This window comes from Falco cherrug, chromosome 7 (assembly GCF_023634085.1).
Source record: "Falco cherrug isolate bFalChe1 chromosome 7, bFalChe1.pri, whole genome shotgun sequence".
Taxonomy (NCBI): Eukaryota; Metazoa; Chordata; class Aves; order Falconiformes; family Falconidae; genus Falco; species Falco cherrug.
This window is the reverse complement of record NC_073703.1, coordinates 46,098,194-46,113,833: the sequence shown is the minus strand read 5'-3', so window position 1 is coordinate 46,113,833 and position 15,640 is coordinate 46,098,194. Positions and strand designations below refer to the sequence as shown.

Below are 15,640 nucleotides of genomic sequence, written 5' to 3'. Positions count from 1 at the left end.
CAGTAAATTTCTCTTTTTCAGGCCACTGTCATGAGAAAAATCCAGATGGCAGTCACGACAAGGAGAAATACTTTGATGACCACTATGAGTCAGTTACAGCAGTGGCAGAAGGACAGTCTGAGGGAGGTACAGAGGATCCAGAAGTCCTTACTGAGAGTTCAGCAAGGGATTCCTCCTTCTTGAAACTGGAAAGTAAGCCAACCTTACCAAAAAAAAAATGCTGGAAAATGAACTGGTTTCTAGATTTTTTGGAAGAGCTATCTGTCTTCTTCCAAGAAACTATGTTTTCACCTGCTCTGAGTGTAAGGTGACGATTAACCCTTAAAACCAGTTTCATTCTGTTCACTGTTCTTCTCCAAGTATAACATCAAAATGTATTCAATAAAGAAAAAAAATTAAGGTTTAGACGTTTTCCAAGGTAAAGGATGTCGTTTCTTGCAAGAGTCTACAGACTCATTTTAGTTGGACCTCAGGTGAATTATGTATTAGCTGTGCTGGACAGAAGGGAAGAAAAAGAGTGTCTATGGTTAAGATACAGACAGGTTTTTTTCAGTGTTTAATGCACATATGTAGAGAAAGACACCACCCGTTTACTCCCTCAAACAGGCAGAGCTCTGATTTGGAAAGGAAACTGATGAAAGTGCTCTAGAGGTGTTGATTTTTGAAGCAACAGTTGATGCTTATTTGCAGTGGGGAAGTCTGGATTCTCCAGCCTCCCTCTCCACTTGCAGCGTGCAGTGAGTAGTCGGTGATATTTGGTTTGTGCAAGTGGAAAAGTCAGGTCACAGAAAAAAGATCCTTTTTATATGATTTGTGGAAGCACCAGGAAAATATTTTTTGAGGTTTTTATGATATTCCCTCTTAGATGCAGTTACTGCAGAAAGCAATGGTTCGGAAGGAATGGAGGGTTTAGAAGATGATCAGATGTCTGAAGAGATGCTGGCTTTGGTGGATGAGTTTGAAAACTCTTGGCCTCAGGAAGCTTTTGAAGGGGCACTGGAGGTAAAAGGTCGTCGGATGGACTTGCAGGGAATCCGGGTCCTAAAGAAGGGATCTCAGGACAGACTGGCTAGCTCCTGTTTTGGGGACTGTGGTGATGATGATGAAGCTGAATGGGTAAGTTTGGATGAGTTTACTTAAGTCTTGTATCAAGTTACTGTTGTGGAGGAGGGAAAGATGAAGACAGTTCAGGGGGTTTAACACCAGCCTATGTCTAGGAGCTTTGCCTGTTGGCCTAAAAGAGCTGGTCCATGGATTATGTGAAATGAACAAGCTGTTTGGATCCATTTTCTAAAGCAGAGGCCTCTGCATCACTGAAACTGACATCATAAAGTCTTGATTATCAGGAGCAAAAGCTTAGGTGTGGAATGATGCTGGTTGCCTTCAAACTTCTTGCTCACAGTTATAAAGGAGAACAGCTCCTAACCAAAAGTTCTGGTAGCATAAAAACAATTAAATATCTGTTGTCATCATGTAAAAACAAAATGTGTAATGAAAAATGCCTTTCAGTTCTCCGGCAGTTGAGTTGATTTTCTCCTGTGTTGGAGATTTGAAGTTGTGTGCTTTGTTTGCATGGTGTGATGCAGTGAAAGTGAGCAGGCTTAGAGAATGGGTTGGGATGGGAAGGAGGGAGAGAGAGAAAGATCTCATCTGTAACATCTTTGAAATTGAATCTTTGGGCTAAAACAAGTAGTGTATTGGAGCTGATAATAATCATGGTGTTTCTTACTGTTAATCTTGCTAATGCTGTTCTTTTGGTAGATCACTTTTCAGGTCAAACGTTTAAAGAAACCAAAAGCTGAAAGCTTGGATCTCCAGGAGCCAGTTGGGAGAAATGGGGAAGAAGGGACTAATGGAGAAAACGAAAACTTTTACCAAGCTGCCCTGGAGATCAGTGGACCAAAGATACCTTCTCCTGGACCAATAGGTAACCTGCTGCTTCTAGAGAAAGCAAGTCATTTGCAGCTTTTGTCTTACGCTAGTTTATTACCATAAATGAGTCAAAAAGACTATGTAGTGAAATGTGCCTTCTAGATGAGTATGTAATAAAATTAGAAATGTCTTCTATCTGCACCTTCTTCATGAAGTGCAACATAACTTTAACCTAAAGTTTTCATTCAGCGGATAATTCCCAGAACTTCTGGCGATAAGGTGGTAAGATTGGATAATGAAAGAGGTAGATACTGTGAGTGGAAGTAGTAAAAGAGAGATGGGGTTTAAATGATCTTTTTCTTTAAAACTGCATGAGCAGAGAAGTTAGTTTATCAGACGAGACACACCCCCTCGAAGACAAATGCAGGATGACAGCTGGAATTGATTACTGGCTGTACATGAAACAAATCAGAAACAGAAAGCTTGGTCTAATGAAAATAAATGGAAAATTTCAGTGTCATGCTGTAATTGGCTTGGTGATATTATAAGAGGAAACTTAGGGACTGTCTTCCAGAAGACTGGAGCTACAGCAGAGTTTTGTACCAACTTAAATAAGGAGAGTTGGAGAGAGAGATGGAGTTTTTGCTAGTTGAGTAACAGGAATTGGGAAGTGGTCTATCAATGTGGTGCAGGCTAGTTCCACTGGTGCATTCAGGTGGACAGAAATCATCAGCACATGATTGCTTGTGAAGAAATTTAAAGCTGCTGGAACCTAATGAAGCCAAAGAAGAGAACCACAGTAATTGGGCCCCATATTTTTTGTCTTGCCTTGATTTCAGTGGAGCTAAAATCTTAATGTTCTAGGGCTGATGTGTAAGCAGAGGTGTGTTCTCCAATACATTTTAGTCCATGACAATTTGATGACCTGGAAAGTAATTTTACATTTTGAGGGTTTTTGTATTAAATTTTTAACAAACTTCTTTTTTAGCAACTGACAAATATAAGTTATTGAATTAAATATTTAAATGGAGGGGGGATGGATTACATGAAAACAGACTATCATTTGTGAGTACACACCTGTCCTTTCCTTGGTGTATCTTCTCTCCCTCTGAGCTGCTTTTGTGATTTTAATACAGAGCATCCCTCAACTGTAAAGTAGTTATCTTCCTAACACTTCTGTGAGCCAGGATCTGCTGACATTGTCTTTGCAAGAGCTAAATCATCAAAAGCTTAAATAATGTACTGGTGGTCACCTGGAGGCTTCCTGGTAGAACAGGGAAATGACGGTAGCTGAGTTGTGTCTGACCACCTCTCAGACTACTGGCCTGTCCCTGTCTGGTGTTGCCATACCTCTCACTATCTTTTGTCGTTCGTGCAAATAAGAACTCACAGTCAGATGGTTCACAGTGGTGGTGATGAGAACTGATCATTCCCCTCTGAAGTTTCCCAGTGTTTCTTGACGTTTATTTTCCTTTAATCAGAATACTTTACAAAAGACACAGTATTACAGATATGGTGAAGCAGTTTACTGTACTTTGGATGGTAAATAGGATTTGCATCCAAGTTGGCAAAATTTCAGGTAGTTGGACAGTATTTCAGTATTAGTTTCTATGTAGCTGGTGCGATAGACAGGCTTATTGTTAAACTTGGCTTCCACTGTGCAAATATACGGCTACAGTGAATTTTCCTTAGGTTCCAAACAGTTTGGATGTTTCACAGTTAACACAAGCTGGATTCCTAGGACTTGGTACAGTATCCACCAAATGTAAGGAAAAGATTTAACTAGGCTTTGGTTCAGAGGTTCTCCCAGTGATCTATTTGTTAATGTAAAGCAAGTTATTTAACCTTTCCCTGCCTCAGTTAACTTTTCTGCAAAATGGGAGGGCTGAAGTGTAATTGTGTAATAGCTTCAGAAATGTTGCTATCTTGAGTGTAAGAATGCAGTAAAAGCCACTGTCTGTCTTAAACGACTAATTGAAAAGAAACTGCAGTATATTTTTCACCTGGGATTGTCAGAAGATGGAGCAATCAACTTTTATTAGTTTTTACTGTAGCTGTAGAACATAAATGATGACTCACTTATGAACTTCTTTAAGGACATTTAAGCAGAGACATTACCTGTAAACAAGAGCGGCAATTGTTCTTAATCCATAGCTGTTGAAAAAGTGTAATGAAATAAGTTGTACAACTCCACCTCCTGATCTGTCTTGCATAGGATCCAGTCCTATCTTTGGATGCTACAAGTTCAGTTCAGTCCATTTAGGTTCAGGAATGTTAAATCTGGCTGCAGGATTGTAACCTTTATAACACAGGGAATGTATCCACTGGTAGGTCATTGTACTGAAGTAGAATGTCTTTCTGCTTCCAGACAGTTTGTGGATTTTTTTTCTTTTTTTTCCTTCCCTTTCTCAAGGAAAACGGCGGGATTATCGTAGCCTTGGCTGGCCAAGTCCTGATGAATGCCTGAAACTCCGAAGGGTAGAGCTTACAACTGTAGCCAGCACATGGCTGGCTGTTTCTGCTAAAAACATTGAGTAAGTATCTTGTATGTGAACCTTAAATAAGTTACTCACACAAAGCAAGACAGTAACATGGCCTTCGGTGTGCATAAACTGAAGATTTCAGTATTCTTTAGAGTGAGAAAGAACTGCCAGGATTTCAGAGAAGTTTGAAAACATTATGTGGTATTTCATCAATAGACTTGCAAAGAACAGTGCATGTGCTGACAGAAGATCCAGTTTCTCTTGCTTCTTGATCTATTCAGATGAGATTCTGCCAGTTTCTGGGCAGTTTCTGGCAGTTTACGCTCACTAGAGAACTTTGTAGTGACTATTCTGTTTTCTTCTCCTGACTGATTCAACTTGTTTTATGACCTTTGTAGCATTACAGAACACATTGATTTTGCTACACAGCTGCAAGAGCCAGCCATGGAGCCCCTTTGCAACCCAAACCTACCAGCCAGTATGCATACTTTGGACCACCTGCAAGGTGTCTCTAGTCGGGCCAGCTTGCATTACACTGGAGAAAGTCAGCTGAAAGAGGTATGCCAGAGATGAAGGCTGTCACACAAAAACGGCTGTACCATGGCAGATTCAAGATGCAGTGTGTGAGTGCAAAGCTGTACGTTACCAGAATGTCTTCCCAGCCACCTATGATATGGCCCGAGGGAAGTCCTAAAGCGCTATTAGTGTCTTTGTATTTATAGCTCTCGATGGTTGAATTAGTGAAAGAACAGTCCAACTGAGCATACGTAAAACTTGTAGCATCCTCAGTATTCAGTGCTATGGAATTATAACCCTGTGTGATGGTATAGATGGTATTAACTCAAGATAGACTGTGATGTTTAGGTTGGAACAGGTTACAGCATTTGTAAAAGGCTGGAGAAAAAAAGCAACCAACAAGAGAGGGACATCTCTTACCTGGTTCCAGCATCTAAGCATTCTTCTTCCTCTTCTGCAGGTGCTACAGAATCTTGGCAAAGACCAGTACTCACCACAGTCGTTAGAACAAGTTGGTACTCGAATAGCCAAAGCTTTGGAAAAGGTATGAGAAAAATGAGAAGTCTGGGCTTTACCACTCGTGACTGACATAGTGGTCAATCCAGTCTCGAACCATTTGTCTGAAATCCTAGTCAAGGAACATATTAGTACTTGAACTAGGGATTTGTGTCTATTCAGCATCTGTAATGCCCTCACAGGTGTTTTGTTGGGCTATATCCTGTGCTTACACTGTGTAGCATATCTCTACTAAAACTGAATTTTGTCAAATTTTCCCAGTGTTTCCAGCCCTGTAGTGAGTTGTATCGCTGGTTGCTGATATATATGAAGCTGTTTCAACAGTTCTCGGTACTCCTCTTGCTTTTTGTGCTGCACTGACTTGGAGCTTATGGGAAGTTGGATTAAGCCATGGCTCAACACTCCAGGCATGCTCCTGGCATTTGCTGTTCTCCCCAGAGAAAGTCGAGCTTTCTAGCTAGATTAGGCTACTGAGGACCTCAGCTGAGGCTCTGCAAGGTAGATAGGAATGCAGGGATTTGTGTTATATGTTTACAGCTAGTGGGGAGGATATCCCAAACTGCTATAGAAAAGAGGTCTCAGCCAAAACAGTTCGATGCCGCTAGCCTATTCGACTGAAAGCTAAGGAACTTACTGTGCTTTGAAACTAAAGCCAATGTAGCTTTGTCATTCCCAGAAAGGAAAGACGTTACTCTTATGCTCATGTTACAAGACTTAGTTTCTTTTTACTTTAGATGTATACTAACCTTTTCTCTTATATGCTACAGTTCCCTCTGCAAGCTTTATCCAAATAAGCTGAAAATTAAATGGCTGAGACCAGAAAAGAAAACTCTCAGTAAGGCTAGCTGCCTTGGAAACATAGTGCGGTTATTCTGTCTACCAGTCTCATTTAGTATTCACAAGAGCTAATCAAACAAGTCAAGATGGCTACTTATCTAATTGCATATGTGAGCATAAACATTCATTTAGTGTATCTCAGTCCACAGAATTCAAGCACATAGTATCTTTCTTTCTAACAACGTGACATGGGAGTCAGCCAGCTAGAGGCACCACTTAATCAGCTAGGCTTGTCAGGCTTCTGCGCTGAGCTGCATCCCAGAGCATCCTTTCTCTTTCCAGTGACTACAGAGAGCCTATGAGTCCAATCAGCTAACTCAGCTGCATTTTTTGCTTTACATTGAGTAATGTGTATACGCATCTAAACGCTCAACATCAGATGAGTGGTTAGAAGCTGTTGTTCCTGTTCAAAGCTATTTAACTGCTCTTCCTTCCTTGAGAAGATAATGTTGCATTTGGCAATCTCATTTACCTGACTATTTCATATACGTTGTTAGATAAACTTTTTGCTGCTTTAAAGTAGTTCAATGCTATTTTTAAGTGTAACACCCTCTACTCAACAAATAAAGAAGAATGAAAGATGGGAAGACTCTTCACTACAGGTGTTTACATGACTGGTTTTTGTTTTCTTCTTTTGCCAGAATCAGACTTCATGGGTCCTCTCTAGCATGGCAGCTCTTTACTGGAGGGTGAAAGGCCAAGGAAAGAAGGCAATTGATTGCTTACGGCAAGCACTGCACTATGCACCCCATCACATGAAGGTGTGTGCACATGTGCCCGCTGCTCAGACGAAATAATGTTTTCCTTGTCACAATAGAGCTTTCACAGACTATCGTTAAGGCAAACACTGTGTGTATCAAGCGTTTATAATGTATTAGATATTAGCTAGTTGTGGTGAAACCTCACGACTTTCATCACCTGTTTAGACTGTCTCTTTTCGAAAAAGAATTATAAAAAAAAGACAACTGCAAAAGAGGTTCAGTGGAATTTCCTGCAGCTCGCTGGGTGTTGCACCTCTCTGAGCAACATGGGCTTGAACTTCCTCGTTACATAGGACTTCTGAATCTTCATCAGCCTTTGTCTGGACAAGTCTTCTAACCTAGGATGTGGGGAGTGTATTTTCTGGTTATGCTTTTAAAGAGGGGAGTTTATCTTCTGGTTGTGCTTTTATAAGAGGGGAGAAGGTGATATCTAAAGGAATAACTTAAATGCTTAAATCTTAAGTGTTCGGGCTGTGAATCTCAGGAGGATACTAGTGCCTGACTTCGTGCAGCAGTTCTGTGCTTTACTCCAAAAGAAGACAGTACTTCGGCCATAATCTTGTGTTTCGTGCTTCATTTGACTGAAGTGCTTTGTGTCACACGGTATGCTGAGCATTATGATGTCTGTTCTTACACACCAGTCTCCCCCTTGCAAACTGATAAATGTAGTATAGTTTCCTCACTCAACGTTGTAAATTTCGCTTTAGGACCTGAGCAACAAATTGCACAGCATTGCAAGATGTATACTTCTTTTTGAATCTTGGTCTTAAATGGTTCTCTGAAAATCAGGAGACAAAGTAATTTACACTCTCAGGATATTATTAGGAGGATTTAACCATTAGGAGTAGAAATGCCTCAACTAAGACATGCGCATCCCTGCTGTGCATCCTTTGTATCTATGTCTCCCGTAATTCTGTCTCTGCACTTGTCCTTTTAAAACGAGGTTGCAACCACAGTCTAACACAAGCAGCTCTTGCTTGTTCTCCTGTCTTTGTAACTGGGGATTGTTCCTCAGAAATGGAACCCTCAGCCGCGTGACTTGTAAGGGTCAGACTATGGTCTGGAAACTACAATTTGACAAGATTATGGTGTAGTAGTGCCGTTCCCTAGAAATGTGATACCGTGTTGCTTGGGTCCGGCAGGCTCCGAATCTGTGCCTTGTTTTTGTCCTCCGTACTGAAGCTGCTTCCAAAGAAAACTGGGTCTTGTCACAGAAAACTTGTGGGTAAAGTTGCAGATACAGCTGCAACTTGAACTCAGTGGGAGTTAGCACTGAATTAACAGCTATTTAGTATTTTGATTTATCCTCCTTTTTGGTTTTATGCACTCTAGCTACTTTCTCATGCCTTTTCTGTTGTAAATAAAAGGTAATTAATTTTCCTGCGGTTGTCTTTTGTGGTTCTGACTTCTATAGTATCTGCTTTACAAACATGAAGACTTATCCACCAGATGTACTCCTTGCTTTGTGGAGGTCAACGAGGCAGGGATCAAATACATCCAGATTTTTTTATTGTCCTGTTGAGGGAACCTAAGACTTGCTGCTAAGCAGTATTTTGTCCCTTGAAGGTGTGAAGCCCAGCTCCCAGAGAGTTTGTTACTGCAGACAGGGCTCGACAGTTTTCTTAGTCAGACAAGGTCATAGTCTGGAAATCCAGGAAATAAAAAACCATACCATCAGTAACTAGCTGAGAAAACTTTATTTATAGCTGTTACCCAGCATCATATAGGAGTTCGGTGGCAGAGGCAGGATAAAAAACAGTGCATCAGTTGCAGTAATGGTTAGACCCTTTTTTTTCTTCTCTGCTGTCCTCTTTTGTTAGTATTCCTTTCCCATCTATGAAAGAGCTGAAGGAAGGTGCTCAAACAAAACAGCTTATCTTGTCTCTGAGAATGCATCTCATCTTTGGGGAGAAAACTAGTGTTAAGAGCATCTGAAAAATAAATGTGCATACTACAGGACCACTTAAGTGAGTTAATTTTTGAATTGTCTATGCAACAGTAGTGTTTGTTGCTATTGTGAGCAGATGTGTGTATGTGAGGGGGTTTTGTTTATAACTCGGGTCCAAATGCCCTTTCATAGTAAAATAGGTCTGGCATATCACTTTCAAAGTCACCAGTAGTGAATAGTAACCAGGTGAGAGTGGCCAGTTTGTGGAGTCTTCTGTTTGTCTTGCTGATCCTGAGACAATTTCAATGGAAGGAACCTCACTGTTTATCGCTTGCTTTCCTCTTCCAGGATGTACCATTAATAAGCCTAGCAAACATCTTCCACAATGCAAAACTCTGGAATGATGCCATCATTGTGGCCACCATGGCAGTGGAAATAGCACCACACTTTGTGGTTAATCACTTCACACTAGCAAATGTCTACGTAGCAATGGTGAGTGTGCTGTCACTTAGTTATGTCTGTTGGTAAAGTATATTTATGTATATAAAAATCTTATTCTCACAAATAATTTTGAAGGAGCAGCATTCAAGAAATTTTTCAGCAAGAAGAATATTTTTTCAATGCCAAAACTCTCGTTACCCATTTCACTCTTACTACTCATTTAGTGCTTGAAGGCCAACATTTTTATAAGCTGGCTTCAGAACACTGTCTACAAAGCTTTGTTAAGACAGTAGCAAACAATTGATAATTTGGGTTGGCTACCCATCTAAACACAGGGTATTTTTATAATACTGGAAAATCAATGATAAATTGGGTCTGTCCCAAAGAGCTGAGCATAACCTAATAAATAAAACCCAGTTTACAGTTGTGTTGAACAAACACAAGGGAAGTTTAATTTCGGTATCTGGATTATCAACTCTCAGAATAATTTACAGATTGAACTTAAGTTTCTTTATATGGGCTATGTATTCTAATCTGCAATTTAGCTTTCAGTGCTTACTCTGAATGCAAAATACTTATTCCTGTTATCCTATTAATGCTGTATTCTTGTCTTGTGTATTTCATCCTTATCTGTAACAGGGTCAGTGTATTTAAAGGGCAAAAGAGGCACCCTTAAACTGAGACGTAGTTGATATATTTGTTTGTCAAAAGTATATGTATCCCTGACCATTTTCATCACCTGTCATAGATTTGTCCTTACTGTTTTGCTTCTGTCATTGAGGGGATCATGGAAATAACAGGGCAAGTTGAGCAGGTCATCATGTATTGTGGCTGTCAGGGTTGAGAAGAGTTGAAATGCACAGTGCCATCAAACACACAATGGAAGCAAACTGAAGAAAGGCATGAGTTTGTTCTATTAAGGTATTACTTCGGACAGTTGTTTGAAACAAACGAAGTACATGTTTGATACTTGAGTTGCCAATGTCTTTTTAAAGTCAGTACAGCACCTAAGAATAACTTCATTCTCCCTGAGTCTGCGAGATTTCTCAGTGAAGCCCTATATTCATTGTAAGAACTTACTGTAGCAACAGGACAAAGTTTATCTTCTGGATCAAATTATACAAACATAAAGACGAGTTGGCTTATTACATGATATTTAACCTGCTGTATTTGAGAGCTGACTGACCAATAGGTTGTAGAAGATATCATGCTAATTAATAGTTTAACATTATCGAGGCCAACATTCCTTTATTTGCAAAATTTTCCATTAAGTTGCCTTACAAAGGGGAAACAGTTGGCCACGTTAAGGACTGAGAACTTTGGATAAATGCTGTAGAAACTATCAATGCGGGAATCCAAAGGAACATCAAAGTAATATCAGATTACAGCAGGTGTAAATGATTGCTTCTAAAAATGGAAAAAATCTGATTCTTGTTTTCATTGCTGTTTGTCAGTGCTCCCACAAACTAATAAGGGATTTTCTATATAATTCCTGTTGCAACTGTATTAAAATACTTTTTTTAAAAAAATCAAGACTTTACAACTCACATTCATCTAGTTAGCTTTTCTAATGTGGCTAGAAATGAATATTGTCTCTATTGTAAACATAAAGTTACCAAGAAAAGGAAATTAAGAGAACAAAAACAGTGTTGAAAGTGACTGAAAAAGTGAGCATCTTTTGGGTCTTCTCCCCTCTCATTTTTCTTCTAATACACAATTGGGTGTTCACATGCTTTCCTATTTAATAAAAAAGCAGGGTGGCATAGGTAATTAGATTTCAGCTATAAACAAATAGTTATTTCAGCATGAATGATTCCTAATACCGTTCTGGAGTCCAGCTTATCAATGGACATTGTCTAGCTATTGTATGCTCTTTAAGTTTGGGGTGGGGGGTGTTGGTTTGTTTTTACTTTATTTGCTTTGAGTAGTCTTCTAAAAATAATTTCAAGATGCTTCTAAAAAAGCAGGCTTTTAAGCAAAGTTCCCGTTTTTGCATTGTCCAAGGTTTCAAAGTTTTGATCTAAGCAAAGTCTGACTGAATCTGTTTTTAAAAGTTACTTTTACAGTAAGAATGCTGAGATCTACTATTAGAAGGAAGAGGCGAGAACATTGGTCAATAAATGCTCAGCGGTGGTTTGGCTCCCTTCCATGGAGTATGCGGAATTGGGTCGTTAGCCCAAGAAAATATCAGTTATTTGGGGAAGGGGGGAAAAAAAATACTAAACCACAAGGACTGGTTCAGTTTCTTTTGTGCATACCATACAGTTCAACTACTTAGGACAGGAAAGGCACAGAAAATATGTTCGGTTTAGAGTCTGACTCTTCATAATCTATCTTTCTTTCTTTACAGGAAGAGTTTGAAAAGGCGATGAAATGGTATGAATCAACACTAAAACTTCAGCCAGAGTTTGCCCCAGCAAAGAATCGAATCCGCACCATCCAGTGTCATTTACTTATGAAAAAAGAGCGACGGTCTCCTTAGAGATCAGCATCTTTCTCTTTTTTTTTTTTTATAAATGTCATTATTCTCTGTTCTGCTTTTAAGTGTGCTAAGATAAATTGATGAATCAAAATTTTTAACAAGGCTTTTAAAAAGAGATGGGATTTGGATCAAGGGTTCTTTTTTTTTCCTCTCAAATATAGGAACATCTTTGGAAAACATATTTCACAGACCATAATTTTAAAACAGCCATGTAAATATTAAACCAAGAAATTTCCATGAGTCCATGACCACCTGTACCAGAACCCAGGCACTGTTAGTTTTTCCTTAATGCTCAGATTGGCTTCTGCATCCAAAGTAACTTGCTTCATGTCTTATAATCTAGGTCAATGGAAATGCAGAGCACAGACCCGTACCAAATAGTAAGACGAGGTAATCAGCAGTTCATCCATGTGGAATTCATGCTTTGTCCAGTCTTGTTCACTCCATACCCCATTACCTGCTTTTTTGGAAGGAGGGGGACAGGATTTTAAATGTGTATAAAAAAACATTAGGAACATCAAGCATTTTTTAAATTGTTTCTTTCTGTTGGGGGGGGAGGAGGGAACAGCAGGACACTAAAGTCAAAGTGGTTTCTAATCTTAATTGCAGGGAAAAAATTGGCAAAAATCCCAGTAAGATGTTTTATATTTGTCTGTATATTCACAGCCCTCTGCCTCCCTGAGTGGTTGATTTACTAATTCTTTGTTCACTGTATTTCTAGCCATTTTGAAATAAGGTGCAAGTTTATGCTCGCTCTGAGCCATTCTTTCAGCTGCCGAGGAGGAGGAGGGTGGCGATGTCAAGTTATCATCAGCAAAAAAAGTCAGGTGGAAGATTTCCAAATCAGTTGTCTCTTAGGTTGGTGGAGAACATGATTCTCCAGACATCATTGTTGAATCAACAAGGGCACATATTTGAAATAAAATAAGTTGTTTATGAACAAATTACAGCTTCTCCTCTATGTTTATGTCAAGCGCCGTTTGCAAGTACCTGGGCTGGGTGGTCTGCAACATTTCCTCAGGAGCAGACAGAGCTGGGGGGCAGGAAAGCCTTTAATGCTGCTTATCAGACAGTGATTTTCTGCATATCCATGGAAAACTCCTGCACCTCTGTGCCTGACTCCTTTTCAGTGGCAGAAGGAAATAAGGGAAAGTTAACTAAATCAGCTGTCTGTCGTGGGACCTACCCCCCAGCTTTTAGTGTTAAGCATACTGCTTAATGATTTTGTAAAGAACTAATAGTGTTTGCTCTTTTGTTTCAATCTTCTCCCTCTTTCAGTGATGCAAATCAAGGGCAGGTATGGCAACAGTGAAAATTATGATGTCAATGTAACTTTTTTAATACTGTAACTTTTTACTTCATAAAAGGATCCCCGATTATTTTTATGTGTAATTGAAAATGAGTAGTGCTAATGTGAATTTTACCTCTGTTTTCTTGCAAGTTACTTTTGTTCATCTAGAAAGCCTGACAGAAGTATAAACAATTGCTACTGTTGGGTAGATTTTTATTAAAAATCGGTGAATGTGTTAAATTTTTGTCAGCAGAGCCAACAGCATTTCAAATTTTATTCCCTTCCCACGCCTACTTGAAGGCTGGATATTGTTGACTGGAGGCAGGTGTAGCTGTACCTATATATACTCCAAGAGGAAGATCACTTTCTCTTTCACCAAGAGGAAGGTCAGATACACCACCACTAGGGTCATGGACTGAGATAATGAATTACAGACATTTCTCATGTGGAGGTGTGGGAGGGGAAACCAGTAACGCAGGTGCAAGTAAATGGAAAGAAGTTCCATTTGAGGCAGAAAAAAAGAGCAAAGGCTTTTCCCTGAACTAAAACAACATGCTTTTATCCAGTGTTGTTAACTGATCTTCTTTACTTCTATGGTGGCTGATGAATACTTGGGAGTCGCTTAAATATATTTGGTAAGTCTTCCATTTCATGTGCTAGTTGTAGAATGTAATGTGCAAAAACTTCTTTTGGTACAGAGGATCCACCTTACTACTTGGTTTCCCAGTGTATCATATGGTCAAGTCAAGTCATTGCCACATGCTGATCTCTTCTGCTGCATTGGTCTCACTGATGATGGGAGATGCAGAGATTTCAATGAAGAGCAATGGTGGTCCTTAAGAACCTGAAGCAGCAATATGTGGAGCGCAGATGCCCATCCTTGGCTTTGACGGAAGACTGATTTAAATTAGACCTTTTCTGGATCACCAAGGATTATGCTCATGGACAGCACTGATGGGCACTTAAAATTAGCCATTAATACTCGTATCAATTTACATCTTGCTTACTGCAGTATTTAGTTAATTTTTATTAAGAAATGCTGCAAGGTGCACTGTATACAGACATCATACAAAAGGTAGGAACACCTGGGGTTTGTGTGCATGACCATACTATAAATCAGTATCACCACCTAGGAGGTAGCAGGGTATTCCTCTCTTTGCTCTGTTTGCATTTCCAGAGAACTTGTGCCTTATAAAATGTTCTTGAAAACTGTAGTAGTCTAACTTTATGTAATTCTTTTCTGAATCTTGGTTAAGTACTATAAGGGAATGTGTACTGCCTTACTCTCATAAAATTTCTGTGTACAGCTGTTCTTTTGCTACTTGGCTACTGTTACTGTATGCTGTTTGCCATACAGCTAATTTTAAAATAGCCCATGTTTCCCTCTTAACAGTATCTTCAGAAATCTTAGGTAATTCCTCAAAGTGTACTGCATAAGCAGTACATAAACCAAAGCAGGGAAACAAGAAGATACGCTTGAGAGCATAAACTTAACGTAACACTAGCAATAGAGTGGGTGTCTTAAAGATTTCACCCATTGATGAATCTACTGGGGAGCACTGGTGCTCGCCCTTGGAGAAGGCAAATGGAAGGCTCTCCTTTCTCATTTCCATGTCTTCCAGCCCCCTGTCTAAATGCAAGGAAATAGTGGGTTGGAGAGGTTTGGCTGCGTTCAAATGTTAGTCAAAGAAAAACTAATTATGCTGATCTTATGAACAGAAGACAAGTTGGGCAGCATGTTGGAAGGGAAGCCAGGGAATTTCATGGAGCAAAGGTAGGATTCCCTGCAGGATGAGCTAGCTATTTAGGGATGATGACGTTCATCTCCTTTCATGTAAGCTATTTTAAAATAAGCTAAGGTAGTTGTCTAGGCTCTGTCTTCAGTAAACAGAAAAGATCAGTATCTTGCAAGGGTGATCCACCCTCCCTGTTGCAGAGGGTGACAAATTGCCTGTTTGAACTGCCTGTTCCTTTCCATTGACTGTTGAGGTACCTTTGATCAACTGAACTTCAGCATGATTTCTGATAATGAGACTTAGTAACTCATTTCATACTGATTGGCTCTGCTAAACAGATCACCACAGTAGTCTAATTTGGGGATGACATAACCATAAGCAAATGGCAAAATCCTTTCCAAAAAAAATGTTTTTCGCAGTGTTTTCAGCACATACCTGGAAATGAAGTATAGATGGGAGAAAAGAAAGACACCATTTGTTTGCAGATAGCATCGTGCTCCTGATGTACAGGGGCTTTGGGGGGCAAAAAACTACAGGAAGAGAATCAGCTACTTCTATGGCATGGTGGTTTTGATTCACCACTGATGGCTTAGTTGTACTGGTCAGGGCTGCACTGATGCCATACAAAAAAGAAAACCTCAAAATACCATGTCAGCATCCAATGTGACTATAGCATCACATTCGAACAACAGATTTTTTAAATGCAGTGGAGGCTGGGATCTTAATTTCCATTACCTGTGGACACTTTGCATCACCTATGATGGCCAATTTTCATAACAAACTAAAAATATTAATCAGAAAAGTTTTCTTATGGAGC

At 39.6% G+C, this 15,640-nt stretch overlaps 1 protein-coding gene across 3 annotated transcripts in view; it reads left to right on the top strand.

Moving 5' to 3' along the window:
- Positions 1 to 12,740, top strand: part of TTC17 (tetratricopeptide repeat domain 17) — a 59,333-nt gene extending 46,593 nt beyond the window's left edge. For all 3 annotated transcript variants that reach the window (XM_055717391.1, XM_055717390.1, XM_055717392.1), the window contains 9 exons: positions 4 to 192; positions 866 to 1,116; positions 1,762 to 1,927; positions 4,286 to 4,406; positions 4,754 to 4,913; positions 5,332 to 5,415; positions 6,866 to 6,985; positions 9,222 to 9,365; positions 11,665 to 12,740. In XM_055717391.1, the coding sequence (XP_055573366.1) occupies positions 4 to 192; positions 866 to 1,116; positions 1,762 to 1,927; positions 4,286 to 4,406; positions 4,754 to 4,913; positions 5,332 to 5,415; positions 6,866 to 6,985; positions 9,222 to 9,365; positions 11,665 to 11,796 (1,367 nt within the window). In that variant the 3' untranslated portion in view covers positions 11,797 to 12,740. The remainder of the gene's footprint in view (positions 1 to 3; positions 193 to 865; positions 1,117 to 1,761; positions 1,928 to 4,285; positions 4,407 to 4,753; positions 4,914 to 5,331; positions 5,416 to 6,865; positions 6,986 to 9,221; positions 9,366 to 11,664) is intronic.
- The last annotated feature ends 2,900 nt before the right edge of the window (positions 12,741 to 15,640 follow it).